The following is a 21,363-nucleotide window of genomic DNA, read 5'->3' on the forward strand; positions in this document are numbered from 1 at the left end:
ACATTCAGTATACGACTACAATTGGGACAGCCTCAGTCAACCCAAATCACTGTTATTTGTTCCCAAACTAGCTGAGCTATTAAGTCCCACAACCAACCTGACTTCAGATCCACCATCATCTTTTCTAGACCCTTTTTCTAGTGACACTCTCACCGTGCTTCACCAAGACATTTAATACAAGCACAGTCTTTTATTATATGAAAATAATGGCTCTGAACACAATAGAATATTCTCTATATGACAAGCTCCAGTTCTATGGTAAGTGAAATACTTAAAGATCACAACCAATGTCCCTCCAGGGGGAGAAAAGGGGGACAAAAAAACCTCTCAAACACAAGCAAACGTGGTAAAGCAAATGCATGGCTCAAAAGACTGAAAATTGAAAAAGAAAAACAACAACAAAACCCCCCCCCAACAACAAACCACCCCCCCAACAAGCAAAAAAGCATGTTGCCATACAGTTAAATAATTGCTGGCTTTAAGCCTGAAGTTCAACAATGTGAAGTGGAACATCACCATTCTTTTTCAGTTGCCTCTTTTTATTATTTTTTGTCAGTAGTTGGACTGCTATTGCAAACACCTTCACAACATACAAAAACCAATTTTTTCTTCTCATCCAGAATAAAATAATGATTTTTTTTTCTTTTTCAATGTGATGGGAGTTCAAAAGTAAAAGAGAAACAGTAAAACTATGACAACAGCACCTTGACATTGTTTTAATTTCAATGCTATCAGAAGTTAGAAGCAGTAAACATATATACTAACAGACTAAAGATACTTACTGTCTAAAATGTAAACAGAATGTTTTGGTTCAATTTATTTTTCTGAAAGAGGACAGTTTATCATTAATTCACAATTGAAGCAGCATGCAATTTTATTCTTTTTTTTAAATTTTTTTTATATTTTCAATTCTTGGCAACGGCGACAAACCACAATGTTATGGAGGAATGTAATGTAGACTTTTTTGTTTGCTTGATTTTACTTTTTTTTTTGTTTGTTTTTTGTTTTTGTTTTCTTTCTTTTTGTTGTTTGTTTAAACTTGTGCGCAAATGACTATTGTTCCCCTTCAGGTCATGGATATGTTCAATAAATAGATTGTGTAACCACTGTACTGTATAAACTTCAGTCATACATGCAGTCCATAAAATTATTTTTTTACCGAATAATTTACCCTGTTATGTATATATACAAATAGATAATTTTGTCTCAATATAATCTATACAACATGAATCCACTATCTTCCCCTTTTAATGGTTAATGTACATACACAAGAAGTGTCTATCCTTATAAAGCGCCAGCCAACTCTCTTTTTATTATCCATGGTGAGAGCTCTCACATAAGACTGGGTAGTTCGGCACTGAGAGTTCCAGTGCCTCTTGTCTATGCCCCTGCAGCCCTCCTTTGTGTACCCCTTAGGGTTGCATTTGGTCTCATAGAAGTATTGCTTCAGCTGGCCTTTGGGTACTGGAACTTTTTCCAGGACTGTGACAGTTGCCCCAGACATGTCCACTGCAGTCTTTTTCTCTGCTGCTGTCACCCACTCACTTGTGCTGTCACACACACTCAGTTCCCCACGGCGAGCTGGATCAGAGTGGCGCCGGACTCTCATGGACATGTTTGCAGCATCTAAGTAGTTTTTGTACTCCTCGAGCAGAAAGAGCAGTGGGGGTTCCAAAGGCACTTGACTGCTTAGCATGACTCGGGATGTATACAAGTCTGCATCCTTATTTCCCTCACTGGGCTGGATGTCCTGGTCCTCATCTAGAAGCTCCTCTATGACATGTTCAAAAGTATCTGCCAACGATGTCAGTCCTCTTGAACCAGCACTGGGGCCATTTATGCTCTCAAGAGTCCCGTGGGTCCGAAGACCTGGGTAAGCCAAGCTGCCTTGTCCTCTTAGACTAGCTTCTTTCATTGGGGCAGCTCTCATGCAAGTGAAGTATGAGATAACCATAGTAAAGAAAAGGATGGTCATCACTCTTCTCACTTGGTGGAACTGTTAAAACCAAGAAAAATAAATTAACTTACAAGGTTTAGAGCAATAAAAATTCACCCAAGTTGTCACAACACTATGCATTTTCTACAGAGATGTTCTGCATGCAGTTGCAACTCATTACCAGTAATAAAACATAGTCTTGTAAAAGAGTGTTCTTTAATTTAGAGTTTCAGAAAAAGCATATGCTGTAGCACAGGCAACATTGATCTTTAGCAATTCAGTTCTTACATGCAAAAATCTCTCTGTAGCAAGTATTACATTAGATACTATGTAAACTCCTTATTTATTGACCAATTACACCTATTTCAAGTAACTGCAAAAGCAGAACTGCTGTTTAGGAATGCAACATTTCAGCAATAAAAGACAGCTTTGCAGCTGTGAAAGGCAAGACTTCCATTTCAAGCGCAAATGTAAATACTTGATTTTGAGGATCTCTCTATGGCAGAAAATAGTTTATCATTCTGCCCACAAAAAACCCCCAAACAACTGAGCAGCACCAGGATAAACTGCACGCGTGTTTTGAAAGCAATCCTCAAAATACAGGAAGAAGCCATACAGTTCTGAGGCCTCAGCAGGTCAGTTTCTCATCTAAATGTAGAAGGTATATATACATGAATATAGAACAAGAAAATGGCCTGGGAAAGTATACTTAACTTGAGCTGGACAGATAGCTTGCATTATGTGAACAGCATGGAAAGGGTGTGCTGGATTACACAGCTGGTAAGAGCTATATTGAAGCAACAGTAGCAGAACCATTGTTCTGTACTTTTCCAGGGCCCCACACTACCTGTCCTCAGGTGGACAAAGCATTTACTGATGCCTAGTTAGAGCCCAGAGGCCATAATGAAACCCAACACAACCAGCCCTACTGCCATACCGAACCACAGCAGTTTGCCTGTTTCTGTCACATTCTGCCCCAAAATCTGGCACATGTTAAGGGTTGTGCTTTGATGTTTATGTGTATGCTCATCTCTGTCCTCACTGAGAGAGGAGGGGTAACCCCAGAAAGGAGTGCTGATAAGGAAATTCCTCACCAAGCTCGGAATCAGCACAACTCACTCCTATCAGGACTTCCAACTGCTTGGAGCTCATATGAACTCCTTCCCAAGTGCTTTGCTGTGTCTCCTCAGGGCAGAAATTGTTTCCTCTTCAAGTGCAGAGTAGATACTTTAGGTCCTGTTATAAGAACCACCCTCAAATCCTGCACTGACAGATAGCTATGCCTTCTGTTTGATCCAAAGCACTACAACAACATCTACCCTATCCAGTTGTTATTGTTTTACCTTCTGATCCCTCTTCTCACCAGTTCTGGTTGCTAGAAAGCAATGGCATTGTTCAAATTTTTGAAAAAGCAGCTAATGCATGTTTCAGAGCTTTTGAAGTTCATTTGGAAGTACCTCATACTTGGCAACATTCATTGGAGTAAATGCTATTTCTGTTTGCCAACAGGGTGCTATATAAAAAGACTTTATCTCCAGCAAATATACTGTGGGAAATGAGTACTCTTATGACTTGGAAACACAATTTATCATAAAACATTCTAAAATGTAAAATGAAATGTGCAATAGCAAGGCAATGCCCGAAACGTAGGTCTTAAAGTACTTAATGAAGGCATGGTGGGAAGTGTTCAGGTTTCTCTCCATACCCCACTCATTTCCAGGCCCCCACGAAACAAGATTTTGGCCAAGAAGCCTTTCTAACCCAGCATAACTCTTCCTGCATCCCTCCATCTCTCTTACTGTTTAATAGTAGTGTTGTGGCATAGACTTATTAAGATTAAACAAACCTGACATCTGTGACTCACAGGAACATAGTGTTTGCTCTAAGCATGCAGAACATTAATGTTTTGTAGTTTTTTTCATGTTGGGATTTTTAAAACATTCTACAGGGAGTGGTCAGATTTTTTCCTGAAAGGGGAGTAAAAGAGGCATTACAGAGGTGATTTACAAAAGAAGGAAAAAGATTGCTAGTTGTCCTTTATTGAGTGAGAGACAAGTCGTCTTGTCTTGAAAATGGGTGGCTCAGCTAACATACAAATGCAGAGCCAGTGGAATGAAAAAAAAATATTTATACACTCTCTCTTCAGAGAATTGTTTAATATAAAACCTAAAACGAAAAGAACCCCAAACACTCACATCATGCTTTGTGGCCACCAGAGCAATGAACAGAAAACAGATCTTCTGGCTTCTAACCAAGTTCCTGTTATTTTTACCAAACTAGTGCCCAGTGGTCCCGGCCAGTTCATGACTCTGTAGGACAGAGCACATGGGTCCCCCAAGGGGCCTTCCAGACCAATACAGGGAGGGCTCAAGAAGCATCATGACAAGCAGTTTGCCTGTCATGAAGAGGGAGAAGTTTGCACCCATCAGGGTAAGCACACCAGCTGGAGTTGATCAGTTGCTTTCCAAGTTAGATAGGAGAACAAGGGAGAGAAGAATCTCTGGACCAGGCCACATCGCTCACTACTGCCATTGGGCTGTTTATCTTGTGCAGATGTGAAAACAGAATGTGCAACTTCACCCACATGGATGCTTTTCTTACATCTCGTTCGATGGCACAATCACCACTATTACCTGGGATGGCAAGAAATTGTGTACAACTGGACTCTGAAAATCAACAATTTTAGACAGGCATTACCCACATAACATACTGATGATATTCAAGAAAACATATCTGCTTAAAAGCCAATCCCCTTCTTCCCATTTAAAACTGTAGAAAAGCATGTCAAAGTAAGCTTTAGCAGCACAGATACAAGGAATATTTCCAGCAAGCAACCACAAATCAAACATCTACTACTCTGCAAATGAGTCCCAGACTAAGTCGAACTCCAGAAGCAGGATGTAAAAAGATTCTTGCTATCTTGACGGTGACTTGAGCACTATACAGAGTCCTTATCTTTGGCAGCAAAATTATATTAAGTAATTTAATACAAGGGTGTAATATTTCATCACCTGGGAAATCTTTATTTTAGAGACCATAGAGAATTTGTATTAGCAGTTGCTAAAAATGAGCTAGTTTAACATGCTTTAGCAGAACAAAATATTTCACTTCATGGGTAGAATCACACAACCTTTCAGCTATTGTTGAGCTGACACATGAATGCATGCGTGTTGGTTTTACCTGGCTTGATTTTTTTTGTTGAGGGAGGATGCCAGGCACTGAAAGGATTTTTTTTTTTTGTGTGGGAAGCTTCTAGAAGCTTCCTCCATGCCTGGCAAAGTGAATTACAGGGTGGCTCTGAAAACAGACATGTTGCTAAGCCAACTGAAGTAGTTGGTAATGCCTCTGCGATTACATATTTAAGAAGGGAAAATATGCATGCAAATCCTCTTTCTTCCTCCGAGGGGTTGGGAGGTGGCCGCGGGGTCCATCCCGGCGCTGCCAGGACTGTGCAGCCAGCAGTGCGGCCAGGGCACACAGCCGCCATCTTGGCATGGCTCGCGATGAACTTTCTTTGCTCAGCCACCTTCAACCAGCCATTCTGCAGATAGAAGGGCGCGGTGGCAGCAGTAGCTTTTCCTTTTTGGTGCCCCACTTGAAGAGAGGTCCTGAATGGTGCCAACGCTGCAGTGGCTAGGACTGCCTGTGTGGGGCCGGCAGGGACCACGTAGCTGACAGCGAGGGGCATGATGAACAATTCCCTGATGTGAAGCCCTGATGGGATCAACCTTTCAGTGCTGTGAACTCCATAAAAACTTTTCTATTGATACAGCTTGAGAACAAACAAACCTACAGGCACCAATTCTCTCCTGAGTCAGAGAAAAGGAAAAGGTGAAGATACATGAGGAGAACAATACGGCAACACTAAGGTTGGTGAAAGGACGAAAGGGAAGGAGGAGGTGCTCTAAGCGTCAGAGCTGAGACTCTTCTGCAAGCCATGGTGAGGACTAGAATATAAGTTTCCCTGTAATTCATGAAGTGCATGGGGGGATGCAGAGGTCCACTTGCAGCCTGTGAGAAAAGGTGTTCATGCTGGAGTGTGTGGATGCTGAAAAACTGTAATCTGGTGGGAAACTTGGAGAGAAAGAAGGTAAAGAAAGAGAACCCTTGCTTCCAAACTAGAGCAACTCATCCATAAAAAACTACACCCCATGAACTAAAATGGCCTACACCATGTAGTTTGGGAAGACTATTTCGCCAGTGGAAGAGACTCACATTACAGCAGGTCAGGCTGGACTGCTACTTGTGAAAGTTAGAAACATGTTGGAAAAGTTCACAGAGAACTGCCTCCCATGGGAAGGACCCCACTACACAACGGAAGAGACTTCTCTCCCTAAGTGAGCTGAAAAAATATTTTAGAAGTGATAAACTGACTAAAACTTCTCCATTTTGTTTCCTTGCACTGTTGGTGGGAAGGAAAGAAGGGCGGCAGGGGTTGGGGGGAGCGTGGGGGAAAAAAGGTGTACTAAAGATTTTAGTTCTCATTATACTCTTTCAATTCTGTTAATAATTTTTAATACTTTTTAATTTTGAGCCTATTTTGCCCTTGAAGTGTTTCTTCCCAATCCTTACCTCAACTCATGAGCCCCTTTGGGTTTACGGTTTACTTTCCCCCTCTTCTGCTCAACTGTAGCAGAGGAAAATGGATCAAGAGTTTTTTCATGGGTTCCTGGCATTTAGCATCAAACACAACAGCACAGTTCATCTCTTTCTTAATGAGGCAGGACTAATATCCCAACATAGCACCAATAAGGTCATTGGAAATACTTTGGATGGCAGTTTTCAGTCCTTTTCCTCTCTGTTCCTCAAATACCAAACCTTCATTAAATTGCAAAGATTAAAGATACTGCCTGTCCTGTTATAATAAGTGTCTTGTAAACCCCAAACATTAACATATTGAGACAGTCAGTGTGCCACTCTGTGTAGAAGGGGAACTGGGCTGGGAACATGGAAGAAAACTATTTTCCTATATTCCCAGCCTGCAACTATGGAGCAAGATATTGATCCTTTTGTGCTGGGCATATCCACCACTATGAGGCCTTGCATGGAGATGCCCCAGAATGGTGTACATCCATACCTGAGGCTATGCTGGTAGACTGAGCAACTATTTCCCATGGAGGCTCACCAGTGCTGAGTTCTTCTTAACTGGAGCAACCTGGCTGATAATGCATGTTCTGAGGGCATCAATACAACTGAATGCCAGACAAACAGTGTAGCCATGACTACGTGTAGTAAGATGTGCACCCAGAAACATACAATAAAAAAATCACTGATGTTACAACACCAGTCTGTACTCTTACAGTACAGTCCTTTGCCCTCCCTTCTCAGGTGTAGGAGGTTCAGGTCTCTACTTCACACCTTCTAGGAACAAGTAAAGGCTGCAACTCTTCTGCACTCCTGTTCAGGCACATCTCTGGGCATAAAAGATTGAAGACCTCTCTAGGAGAAGTAGTCTTGGTCCCGTTGCTGTCCCATACACTGCTGTACACCCACTAACTTGTACAACATAGATATACACTAGCCTCCCTGAGAGCAAGCCTTAAACTACTCCCTCAGGACATGAGACACGTCTATCAGAAATTGCTTGAGACCAGCTTCATGAACACCATTCATTCTCATGGCCACAAGAATGTCCTTTCTGCTTTCGTGCAGCACAGTGAAGCTGTAGCAATGAAAAGAGGTCACCCACTGGACTGGATCTCAGGAAGATGCGACCTACTTCACACTCCAATAAAGTCCATACAATTACAGCTAGAGTAAGGACACATAATTGTGGCAGTCATCTCCACTAATGGGAAGCAGGCTCATTAAATGAAAGTCGTGTCAATTATCTACAGCTACTTTACATATCCAGACAATTACCTTGCTGAACTATTTATTTCAGTATTTGTATTTAATGAAGATTCACCAGTTAATTGTTTAATTTCATTATTTTAATTATTTTAAGCAGAAATCCAGTAGTTTAACAGGTTATATTTCCAGCAGAGAGACCTAAGAAATAGCTGTGAACATGTACTTGGTTTTGGCATCCCGATATCTGCCATGTGAGTTGAAATAACTTTCAGTAGTGAATAGATTCATGCTTTAATCTCCAGAAAGGAGTGCGTGGAGGAAAATAAAATTAGGAGCAAGTGACATTCATTTTGTGCCTTGCCATTTTCTAAGATCTTTAAACAAAAGTTCAATTTACTAAATCCTACTGAATGCCACAGGCATGAGTTTCTGCTTTATGCATCATTACCACAGTGTGTGAACAGATATCAAAATGGGATGCATGTCAGCACATGATTTCCAAAGACTAAATGTACTGAGAACAAATAGTATTAACATTTATCACATGCATAACTGGATGTCTGACACACTCAACTTATCCTTGAGGCTATTTATGCAGCAAACTATGTAATTAAATTTCATTACTGCAAATAAAGCACCCACCCCCCAATATATATACACGCACACCCATATCCAATTTGTATTCTTGTAAGTTGGTGCTTCACGTCAGGAAGAATAAACCTATTTTATTTTTATTCTCATGTTGGTTTTTCCCTGAAGTAATGAAATCTACTTAGTCTTATTGCCAGAGATAGCAGAGACTGTGAAGTATTTTGAAGTCCAAGATAAACAGCAAGCAAATTTGCAAGTAGTGTTAAATTTAACTACAACTTTTAGCATGAGAAGTTTGCTTTTATCTTATGTTGCTAAACACTGTCTGTGGTACAGCTTCTGAGAGCAAAGAAACTCCAGCAATGTCTCTATTGGCTCTAGAAAAGCCTGCACCTATCTACAGCACTACAAGGCATTTTTTGTGGGGTTCCAAGGTTTTATTGGACTCTCTCCTCAATACACACAGAAATCACAGCCTCTGACAACCAGAGGTGAGAAAGAATCCAAAGAAAATAATGGCAAAATAATAATGACATGACATCACAGTCTTGATCTTTCACAGAGCCACATATCAGACTTTCCTACGAACTTTGCTTGTACCTTTCTAGACACTCAAACAGCTTGCTTCAAAGCTCTGAGTGAGAATTCAGTTGCTTTAATGAGTGCAGAGCAGATTCATTGAAAACATGCTTAATTATAGTTAAATTGGCTAAGTGCAAGACTACAAGGTGTTCCCAGCAGGATCTCTGCTGGACAGATCTCAGACCCAGTCTGCCCATACCAGTAAACAGGAAGGATGAGTTTTGACAGTATGTACAAGTGAAGAAATAGCAGATCAGATTCACAGATGGTATCATAGGTTTTCAGAGAGACAACATCTTTAGAAGAGATGCGCACTTTTTTTATACTTTGATAATGGGAACTGATTATTGAGCCAGTGACACACCTATTGCCTTTCCAGCTGTTGGTACTGCACACCACACTCGGGGCATTCAAACTGCACAGGAAGTTGTGATTACAACTGTGCACAAAGAAACTTATCTCCCAAAGGAGCCCGTGTGTGTATTCGTACTAAACACAATACGCTTCACCACAATTTTTTTTTTGCCAAAATTTCATGTTGAATCCCAAGGTATGCCCTCCCATATGAAATCCCAATGAATGTTCTCCACAAATAAAAGCACTATCAATAGGTTTATTTCTGCTTTTCAGAGTATGATGGGTAGAGTAACATGCTACACTTCTATTACTATGTTACAAATACTGTACAGCACAGATGATACTTCTAAGACCAAAACTTGTGCATCAGCAAATTCCAATTTCAAAACTGATTTCAGAAAACTGCATTTATGTCTTTAGAGTAAACATCAAGGTATGTTCATGCCATTACTTGTGGTAATTCAGAAGTAACATTAAAGCAATCTCTGTGAAAGGAAGGTTCACCTATAGAATAGCGTACATACTCTTCCCCCAACATAAAACTCATGAAACCAATCCATTAAGCAATTACTCCATGCCAAGATACTATCTGGTTCCTCCATGGGGTCAGATAATTACAGTTCTCTGAAATCATTTGCTTCAATAGCCACCAGAGCTTTATAAAATGCTAATTCAACCCGTGTGCAAAAGAACATTAAGGCAGACCCTCAGACCTTTGAGGAGCATCTGTAGTTTGTCCTCTATTTCACTGCAGTTCTCTGGTATGAAACACTGTACTGAATCATCACAGGCCTAAGCTATTCTGCCAAGTACACACATGAAGCTCACACAGAAGTCAAGGATAATTGGCACCCAGAAGCAGGAACACAAAGGATCACGTTGCGTGCGATCTAGCATGAGTTGGATCCTTTGAACAGTGACATGTGTCCAGCAGCCCTGGAACAACCCAGAAGTTCCTGCACCAGTTGAAGTTGGATCTCACAGAGTGCCTATAAACTGTTGAACAGCATAGAAAGCATCCCACACACATCAGTTCTGCTGCAAGTGGTAGCTTCTTAGGACATATAGAACATTATGCACCCAACAGGAACATAAGTGAAGATTTGCCAAGGAAAAGAAATGGTTAAAAAGCATAATCATCTGTTCTAGGGTGACTTTATGATGCTTATGGATTATGATCCAAATAATCTGTTTTGTTTGCGCTGTATATTGAGTTCTGTACCTTTAGGACTGGTTCTGGGAGCAAAGCAGGAAGAAGGAGAAATGTGCAGTTTGTTTTGAGAAAACTGCCTGACTCCTACACATTGCTGCTCCTGGACTGTGGTTCGTCTGAAACACAGACAGACAGTGGGACAGATCTCCTCTGCTTCTAATTAGTCATGGCTAGCTGAAGCAGAGAAGCTCCCTGGACAGTTTTTTTCCTTTTTCTTGGGACTGTTTAAACCTGCTCTGGACTGAAAAACCCAGAAGAGCACCAGGAGCTGGCACCTGCGGCTCACCAGGGCCTGGGCCTCGGCATCTTCCAGTGCCAGAGGAGCTGGTAAGAGACAGAGAGCTGAGTTACAATTCACAGCAAGGACTTTCTCAATTTGCAATCTCATTTCAGAACAATGGAAGGTTTTATTGTTTCATATTATTAATTCTTTTATGCTTGTGGGCACTTTCTTTGTTAAATAAATATTTTTTTTCCATTTTTCTCCGAGGAAGCTCTTTCTTGGACCAGTTGGGGGAGGGGCCGTTTGGGTTTGCTTCCCAGAGGGACCCTATTTGGGGGTTTTCTCCCAAATTTGCCCTAAACCAGGATCAGATCAGCCATCAGAAGCTTACCTGTGGTTTGGGCAGGGAGCACTTTCAGTAGGGTGAGGAGAGGAGAGCAAATGCTATACCTGCTTGTTGTAAGACTTACCTTTGTCGAGACCCTGACTGTGTGGGGCATTGATGTAAGAGGACACCTTACTTTTAGCCACAGCCAGTACTTGAAATGCAGCTGATCAGTACATTGTGATGTGCATGAATCAGAAAGCAGAACTGCTTGTTGTGAGAGCCCTGACAGGTATTAACGGTACTCCTGCATTTGCTAGTGGGTGTTTCAGTCATCATTTGGCTGTCTGCCCTTGTGTGTGGCTTTTTCTTGACACATGCTCAGGCCAGCTGTCAGCACAGCATCTCAATGAAAACAATTTCTATACACAGGGCAAGGAATAAAAGCTTACATGGAGGTACCAGAGCAGTTTCTGGGAGTATTCAAGTCCAAAGTTACATGGGAGCAGAACCAGAGCAGAAGCAGAAATCTGTAGGTTTGCAAAGTCACCTCAATCAATGTTAATGGAATAGTGAGGACTTGTATACCAATATAAGGATATGCTCACTGGGAAGCTAATCCACTTCACTGGACAGCCAGACCTGCATGTATCTTGCTGTGACAACAGCTTTATCTTTGGAGATAACACTATTGGAAAATTATGTCAATATGTTAACATAACTGCATTGAAAACACTTTGGCGAGATGTGCTCTTTCACCAATGATATTTTACAATGACAATGTAGCTTACCACAGATTTCAAAGCATTATAGTTTTCAGCTTTTTTTTCCCCCCACCTTCTAAGTGGTTTCATTTGGAAACAAGACTTTTGCACTTGCTATGGCTGGCACTCTGTCCCTAATGCATTTTAAAAATCTGGGAGCTAACTTCAACCAGATTCAACAGAAGGATACACAGGGTCACATTGTATAACCAGCATGCCAGCACCTGAGACCGACCTAAATAAGCTGTTCTCCTCCTCCATCCTTAGGCAAACACCAGTGTATAGGCTTATCGACTTACAACACTGTATTTTTCCTTTCATTTCACAAGCTCCACCAAGGGAAAGAGTTTAGAATCACTAGAAAGGGTGAGGAGGTACATCCAGCAAAGATGCAAGGGTTTGAAAACAAGCTTCATTAGTTGTACTGCTCCAGGTACAAACATTTAATGGGACACGTAGAAAAAAAAGCCCTTGCAGTCTTATAGGAAAAATTAACTTGTCCAACTCCTGCCTTTTACCAACTGTATCATGGTGTAACTTCTTTCACCAAGGAGTGTTACACTGATTTCTATGAATTATATGGACATTGGGACTTTCCCTTCTCTAATTAAAAATGAAATTACATGGTTCCTGACTTTTCATACTTGCCACTAGATATAACAGATTTTGGCATCACGGGGAATTATTTCCACAAAAATTATTGCAGTTCCTTGAAGCAATAAGTTCCACTGGACCTAATTCTGGTGGACACAGTTCCTGCCTGGTATAAATCCACAGTGTTCCATTCATAGATTTGTATCAGTTGGAAAGGTGACCCAGTATTTATGTGGTCAGAAAATTAGATGGGGTCACAACCTAAACGATAGCTAATAGCTGTATCAGAATAAAATGTGACAGGTTTCAGCAAAGTAGTTTCCTCAGGACTCCTGAGGGATACATGCATATTTGGTAATACAGTCTAAAGAGAAAGGAAAAAACCTTTCTAGGTGTGCAGGCTAGCTCTTCTCTTCCCTCATTGATATAAGCACATAAATATCCTAGACATGTCTATAAAGAGAAGTATGCAAAATCCAGCCCAACATCACCTAATGTTCCTCACTTGGGTGTCCTGTTTCATGCACAACCGCCCACTGAAGAAAGTGTTCTCACTGTAAGAGCCCTTAAGCTCCAAAGGATAGGTTTGTATATGAGATTTCAGTCTCATTAAATAAACACGTCTCTAGAAAAACTTCAATACCTGTCCCTTCATGTAAGCAGATCCCACTATGCTGCAGGGAAGGACAGCTTCTCTTCTAATAGCTGGGGGTGGGGGAGGAAAGAGAAAGTCAAAGCAAGTAACAGTAAATTACACAATTAGTCTTGGAAACAGCTAAGTATTCTCCCTCTCCCCAATATCTCCATAACATAATAGACTAGCTATAGAAGTCACCATCCTATTCAAAATCAAACACGAGAATGTCATACCAGAGATTATTAGTAGTTATAGAGAGGAAAAGAGGTTGCAAAAGCTAAGAAATCTGGTACTTAAGCTGTTGTGACTCTCCAATTGTACAGAATTCTTTGGAGAACATGCTATCAAAGCCTTCAAAGTGCTTTGCAGACATTGAATCTCAACATACTTGGGTGAGGAGGAACTGCATCAGAAACTGTGTTTTCCCTCTGTGTAGCCTAAAGCCCACAAGTATTTTAAATATTTTACCCTAGATTGCACAGCAAGTCAGTGCTGAACCAGAGGAGAACAGGGGTGGTTTTGCTCAAAATCCCTCAGTTCAGCCACTACACAAAGCTGCCTTTACCATGTGTACCATACACATATTTTGCTAATCTCTCCACAGCAATTTAGATGTCTAACACAGAAAGATACTGATTAAAACCTTAGGGGCATTACTTTAAATATATATGATAGCTCACTTCCATCTGTGTCATTATTAGTTCCTTACTGTAGGTTAACTATAGGGCATGTTGTCACGAGCCTAAGGTGCGGTGGCAGAAACTCCTGCTATTGCCATATGGCTTTTTGTTTCCTCTTTAATTTTTCAGCTTTTAGCCTCATGCTTTCAATTTGTGGCCTCAACCACTACATAACAAAGAGCAACAAGGAAGACAAAACTAGTGTTAATATACAAATATTCTTCACAGTTAAAACCTTTAAGTTTGATTTGAAATGCAACACAAGTTCCTATCTCATCCAGACCAGAGATTCCTTTTACCTGCAGCAAACTTGTAATGAAATTTTGGAAAGACCTATTCCCATAAAGAAGCACTATTGTACAAGCAGGTATTTACCAGCCCTACAAACACAAACCAGGCAGCTTTCCAGGTACCAAGGGTCATCCTTAATTTAGATAAAATGGAGAACAGCAAGGCTATGCCTACTTGTAATATAGGTAGCAGCACCAGCACCATCAAACCAATAAAAGGAAACAAGATGACTGAGTTCCAGTCATCTTTTTTTCCAATGCACATCCACAGATCCAACTTTATGTTAAAATACCAATGGCTCAATATAGTCCTTAAAAAAACTACAGGTCATGTTTTGACATATGCTTGAACATGAGAAATTACAAGATATGCAGAATATCAGCAGTTCTGCAGCCATTTTCTAGTGAGCACAATTTGAATACTAAAAGGTCTGGTGGTGCTTTGCAACTGAAGACTTGCTTCAAAGTGTTTAATTTAAAGCAGACATGGAAGTTATTTATTGTGTTTTCTAGGTCTCACTGCATACCTCTCCTTCCATTAGTTAAAGGCAGAGAAATTATCTATAGTATTTCCAAGCAAAAGAGTCTGTAAGTTTCATAACAGTTACAGGAATCAGAGCAGGTTACATATGTATATATGTTATATGTATAAATATACAACCATTTCCACATTGAACCAAACTGATTAAGAACTAGGTGATATGGGTATATGCTTGAAGTTTATGGACTTCCAGATGTTGCCTACAGCTTTGTCACTCCCAAAGGTAGACTCCTTATTCTTTTGCAACAACCTTGTTCATTGGTGACATTCCTCCTAGTTTTGCAGTTGCAAAGGCAATGAATTTTTGCACAGGGGACAGCAGAAATTTATCATTAGTGCAAAATCAAGAGAGAAAAAGACTTAAATGAGCCTTTCAAGGAAGGTAGCTTTATTCCTTGTTTTAAATTCATGTGTCAGTCATTAGTCTTTAAGGAGAAAACATTTTCTGACACGAGTTGCTGGTCAAACAATCTGTTTGTCTGTGAAAAGATGTAAAGAAGCACCTGCTTCTTCTCTTTGCACCACTTCATTGGCATAAATTTGCTAATGTCACACCAGTAAATACCCTGCTACTGTAATGACAAGTGAAGCATCCTTCTTTGCCTCCCATAAAATAAAAACAATCCTTCACCAGTTTACAAGACATAAGCTGACAATAACAAAAAAAAAAAAAAAAAACAAAAAAAAAAAAACCAAAAAAAAAAAAAAAAAAACAAAAAAAAAACCAAAAAAAAAAAAAAAATCACGACATTGACATAAACAGTTGTGTTTAGATCTGGAAAAGCAAAAATGCAGAACTTCAGATGTGTTTATTTCTAGTTTTGGCTCAACTCATTATAAAGGGTGATCATGATGTTCAGAAGGACATTCACAGCTCACCAGTTTCCTGGCACAGATTCTGGTTAAATCACTCTTGCCAGCTTGAACTTGTTATTGAATTTGCTTCTTTTTCACACTGGCTCTCAGTAGAAATTCTATCAAATAGCATTTCTCTCTCAGCATTTATGGCTCAGTCAAACTGGATAATCAACTCAGAAGGAATGTAAATAGCAAGTGAAGATGCAAGTCTTAATGGAGACAGCTAGCAGGCAGAATTACCTAGAAATACTTCAAAACAAGTCCTGTCATTCACCCCAACAGTATCCATACACTTCTGTGGTACGATGAGAGCTATGACTAAGGGGAGAGGTTGGCTTTACTAATCCAGCCTTTCAATAAAGTTTAGATTGCACTTCTTTTCTTCACAGTGTATCATGTACTGAACACCCAACATGAGCACCATGGCCAGTGTAAACATGGATAAACTAAACCATATGGATACTTGCTGTTGCACCAAGCAAAAAAAGTAAATGGCATAATGAACTAATGAATCCAGAGATCAGAACCTTTAATTCCTTGATCTAGATGAAACAGCATTTCTCCAGGAGACATGTTTAAAAAAACCAGTGTAGATCACATTAGATAAAGTACAACATGCACTAGAATTGGCCCAAGATTAAGTTTAACTCACTTTTAAAAGATATATAGTACAGGATTCTGGGTTGAGTCTTTTACATGCTGAATTAATAAAGAGCATATAACAGCTTTTTGGTTAAGATTTTGCCTAGTTCAATTTTTTTCCAGATTCCTCCTGCATTCATGCAAAGTCTATTTGTAACTCAGTGCATGTACCGGAAAGGTTGAGGCTGATGTGGAACTCCAGTGAGCCAAGGATAGTTTTTTCAAACTCTAGTTTGGTATTAAAAGTCTCATGCACCCTGATATGGTATAAGCAGTTTGCAGTTGCCTCCTGACTTGTGACAAGTGTCCCTGTATCACAGTTTTCCACAGGAAAATCCTGTTCCCTCAGAAGTTTTGGATTAAGCTCTTATCCCAATACAATTTACACTGAGAGACTTCGAATATCTTAAGAAATTTAAAAAACCCATCACCTGGAAAGTTATACAGTACATGCAATTACTAGAGGATTGCATTTTCAGGGCTCTGTGAGATGCCAGGTTTGCTTGTATTGGTTTGCCTTTTCCAGTAGGCACTTGATAGCTGAGAGCTAGCAGTTACTATAAAAGCCCCAAAACATACTGTGTCTCTAAGAGTCAAACAGAAATAACTGAACATGAGATTATGAGTTCAGGGGTAAAAAAGGCTCATTGATTCCCTCTGTAATCAGGAAACAAATTAAGTAGGGAACACTGCTTTTCTCTCAAATGCAGAGGAAGAAACTGCTATAGCAGGTTGATGTACAAAACAAAAAAAAACAAGGCGCAGATACTAGTGTATTCCATGTTGTTAGATTTGAGGTAGCAACAAATAGCTACATATTCAACTTTGATACTTAATTTTTAATTTGGGAAAATTCTGAATCTAGTGAAACCGCTCTAAAGGCTGCTGAGTTGATACATTTGGGAAAATCAGATTTTTTTCTATTTAGCAAATATATACTAAAGGATAGTCCCCAACAAGTAGACTTCAAAGACAGGTTAGGGAACAAACCAACCTTCAACCAAACGCGAATCCTTAAGAGACTAATTCTACATTGCATATTATTGGTGTAGGCTTTTAAAAGGCTATGAAGCCTCAGCAACAGTTGTACCAAGCCCTTATAAATTTGACTTGCGAATACGTCTTTAGGCATCGTCTAAATTAAAACAGTAAATGATTTACCAAAAGTGATGCTTCTTTGCTTACCTATTTAAGCCACGCAAGGAAGACTGCATAAAATTTAGTTACCTGCATCCCTAGAACAGGATTCACAGGTAATCATCAATTAAGGGCTAAAAAAAGTCTGCACTCATACACTAAATTTATACTGTGGAGTAAGGACTGGGATTAACTCATTTTAAAGGTGCAGGCTCCCTTGCCAGAGACAGCCCAAGCACCCTATGTGGTTCATGCATCTCTAGGTGGCAGTAGCTGCTCAGATTTTGAGATACTGTAAGATGCTTATCTCAAATTTAGCAACTAGTATCCTTCCATCCTCCTAGAATTGCCTTTCCTAACGTGAAATGTGACCCCCTCCCCCATTTCTTCATAATTTATAGTAGTCTGTAGCTGAGTCACAAGGATTTCTGCATTTTCCTAACCAAGTACACAAGAAAAAAAATGAACTGCCACAGGATTGAGGTAATTTATAGTGTAAAGCATTGAGAGCTTCTAGTCGATCAAAGGACTAGAAACAAATATAAGAACAATCATGCCTTCTGTTCTCTACAAATGCCATGGCCAGAAATAACTGTCCTAATTAACTGGTTTCAGAAAATGACTTCTCTGAAAAATACAATATTCTTACCAAGGAAAGTATACAACTGCTACAGCCTTATGGCAGCTGTCAGCAGGGCATGAAAAATCACTAAATGAAGTTTCCTTTTGCTTCCTCTGGTTGTGCATGGTACTCATCTTTAGACAACTGTACTTATTCATGGTACTTAAATCATGCTGTAAAGGGACATTCCGCTACCACTGGTATCAGTGTTATCAAGAATTACAATCACATCAGGCCACTACCATCCCAGCCAACCCTCTGTTCACTAGTTATAAAGGGCAGACATTGCACCTGAGATGAGGTTGGCCATTTTTTTTTTTTTTTTTCAGTAAGACTGTTGCCTGGTCAGTCATGTCCATGGCATTTCCAATATTTCAGACTGTTTCATGTTCATTGTTGCTGTTGGATATAGCAGTTGAACTCCACCAGTCTACAGCTGCCTGATAGTTAGGTCCTGAATGCTTAAAAGGAATAAAGGCTGAGCCTGACCCTACAGATCACCTACACTTTACACACAAGATTGTTTTCCCTGTTCCACATGGACAACTCCTACAAACAGTGTTCCTCACTGGACTGCTCAGCACCTGGAATTGATAACATGCAAGTTTAAGGTACCATGGCAGAGTTGCCTGTATACACTGCAAAGCAAAATCTATTATTTATAATCTGTATTACAAGAGCATTGATGAATTCTTGTTGGGTACCAGAAGGAGAAGACAGGCAAGACTATCTCTGCCTCAAAGAAGTAATCAAAGATAAGACTGAATAATAAATGGATAAGGAAACAGTAAGATTTGTGAGTTAACAGACAGGGGATACAGCCTACCAGCCCCATCCCAACTCATATATCAGGGACTTCACTTGGTACACACCTGTGCTGCTTCCTAATGGTGTATCATAGTATAAAAAAGCTGTTACAGAACCTTCCCAGCTGGAACTGAAGACAGTAGGCTATTGGTTAACACTTCATTTCAGCAAAACACAAAAATAGCTTAGCTTCAGTGCCTTTAAAAGCTTCCTTTTAAAGGGTGTTTACAACTAAGGATTACCAAGAACGCCAGTGTATGAACTGATCTAAGAAATGATTGAGAGTTTCCCAATTAAGCAGCATTTCAGCTATTTAGGAGAAACCAAGTGCTCACAACATATGGTTGAATACAAGTCAAAACAAGTTAGCAATTAACTTATTAAAAGCAGATATCCTTCTCTAGTGGAGTCTCCAACAATTCACACAATGCCTAATGTGAGATTTCTAGTGTAGGCATGGGGTTCATTCTTAGAAGAACTTTTCAGCCTTTCATATAAACTAGGAAGGTAGGTATGAGAAATACCTTTTTTTTTTTTTTAATAGGAGCATACTTATTACACAAGTCACTCAGTAGAGTGACTTGTTTTTCCTTTTCATGCAGTGTTTACCCATAGAAAGGTTGAGAGGGTCTCTTACTTCCAAGTTTCTTGTGACCTGCTTTTATACATGCACTCCTGAGAGAATTATTATCTGAGCAAAATGTGCAGCTTCTCTGTTTCCTTTACAGCAACAGCAGAGTAAAAGTTGCACAAATGCTACAGCTACTGCAAGGACTTTTAAAGTGCAGCCACTTTCAGCTCAGCACTATCATGCATACAAAGCTTTTAAGCAAAAGCACAGAACCTTGTTTTCCCCTATTTTTTTTTCCATGTTAATGAGCCTTTAAAAACCTTTGCATCTGTGCACTACATTTTGTAGTATTCCAGCATGTTGCAGTACTTCCCAAGCACTACTGTTACAACATAATGCCTTGGTGCTTAACAGCAAGCTGCTTGAAGTTACACTTTTTTCAGTTTAGTCTTACTCCATCCAAGATAAAAGTCCTTTCCCACATTCCTCCACCATTATATCTGGATTATTCAGATAAAATGTTCTTCATCTTTCTGACCTGGTTTACCCTGATTTCACAGGCATATAACAACAGGATCTACCCTGCAGTTCCGGAAAGCAGAGAGCACTTTCAACATGAATGGAAGGCACACTGCTTACAGATGGATTTTCCCAGACAAGGTTCAGTGAAGCTGAACATCAGTGGTAGTACTACAGCAGAAAACAGATATTTTAGAGTTGAAACAGTCACTGCTTTACTCTGAGACCCAGGTGAGGGACAGCATTCATTCCTGCAGAACATCACTGTCCGTCTTCTCCCTTTCCCCGGGTCTGTTTACACAGCCAGTGCCCTGGAACTCTGCACATAGGAAGCTGTAGCATCTCCCTAACAGCTGCTACCTCCTCTCACATGCCAAACTACAGGATCTGCAGCATGTATGAAGCCAAGAGCATCCTCTCTGGTTACATTCTTCTATATGCACACAAACTCTGGGCTATCACTGGGGTTGAGTTTTCACTTGAGGGCTTGCAGACAGATATCCAGCTTTGTAAGCAGAGCATATGATTTACACAAATGCACTACCCAACTCAAAAGAGCAGATAATATGATGATCTTTTTACTTGGGACAGTTACCCATGTGTAAACAGAGCAAACTCTGTACTTTTGTGACCAAAAAGCCATTAAAACTTGGTGCTGTGAAAGTTCCTCCTGCCCACAAGCAAGCAGCTCATTATCCAGCCCTTTGCTTGTCTCTATGGACAACTAAGGAAATTCATTTTATCTATTTATCACTATGAATTAAAGATAACAGAAAAAATGTATTGCCAGGATAGATTCTTTGCATTCATTAGAACTGTGTTACTAGAAACATAAATAAGTAATCACTATTGATCTTGCATAACCTCAGAACAGCAAACTACAATAAACTGAGAGGAAAAGGACATATCTTACTTGGAATGTACAAACCAAGACACCAACAGCACCTCTTAAAAACAACCAAGCAAAGCAAGCATGGCCCACAGCTGTAACACCTCATGCTTTTAATCCTAGGAAAAAAATTAAAAATCTATGGGACAGCACAAGGTTTCCAAAGTATTAATTAAACCTCTGCCAAAAAAAATTACCATTTAACCCCAGGATTTTTTTCTGGGTGAAGGCGTGTCTGACCCCTCGATATGAATCCAGCCGCTGCTCTTTCCCGAGCACCGACACCTTCAGCCGCTCAAGCCGCCGGACTCCCTCTTTGCGCCGCCTTGGCTTGCCTTGCCTCGCCTTCCCTTCCCTCTCGGCGGCACCCGGCGGGCTTCCCGCGCCCGGTAGACGGTGGAAGCGGGACAGGCAGAGGAGAAGGCGCCCGTGGCACCGGATCCCGGTGACGGTGCCCGGCATACTTCACATTCCAGAGACGGTCCAGCTTCAACAAGTGCATCGCGCCCCTCCCTGACGGCGCGCGGCCCCGGCCCTCCCCGCAGCCCGGCTCCTCCGTGCCGCCCGCCCCACGGCCGGGCCCCGCCGCCGCCGCTCCCGCCCCACGGCCGGGCCTCGCCGCCGCCGAGGAGGGAGGAGGCCGGGCCGCCGCCCTGCCGCGCGCCCGCCGCCAGGGGGCGCGCCCCGCCGCCCGAGGGCCGCCCGCCGCGCCCCGCGCAGGGCGCCCGCGCCGCCGTCGGGGAAGCGCCGCCGGGTCCCGCGCTCCGCTCCCCCTCCGGCTGCCCGGAGCGC

At 41.0% G+C, this 21,363-nt stretch overlaps 1 protein-coding gene across 2 annotated transcripts in view; it reads right to left on the reverse strand.

Annotated features, from left to right (window-relative positions):
* Positions 1-539: 539 nt before the first annotated feature.
* BDNF (brain derived neurotrophic factor) overlaps positions 540-21,363 on the reverse strand; it is a 39,062-nt gene continuing 18,238 nt past the window's right edge. For both annotated transcript variants that reach the window (XM_083885337.1, XM_083885336.1), the window contains exon 2: positions 540-1,996. In XM_083885337.1, coding sequence (XP_083741463.1) covers positions 1,235-1,975 — 741 coding nt within the window. In that variant the 5' untranslated portion in view covers positions 1,976-1,996 and the 3' untranslated portion in view covers positions 540-1,234. The remainder of the gene's footprint in view (positions 1,997-21,363) is intronic.

The sequence above is a fragment of the Zosterops lateralis genome (assembly GCF_965231275.1).
Source record: "Zosterops lateralis genome assembly, contig: SUPER_6_unloc_1, whole genome shotgun sequence".
Taxonomy (NCBI): domain Eukaryota; kingdom Metazoa; phylum Chordata; class Aves; order Passeriformes; family Zosteropidae; genus Zosterops; species Zosterops lateralis.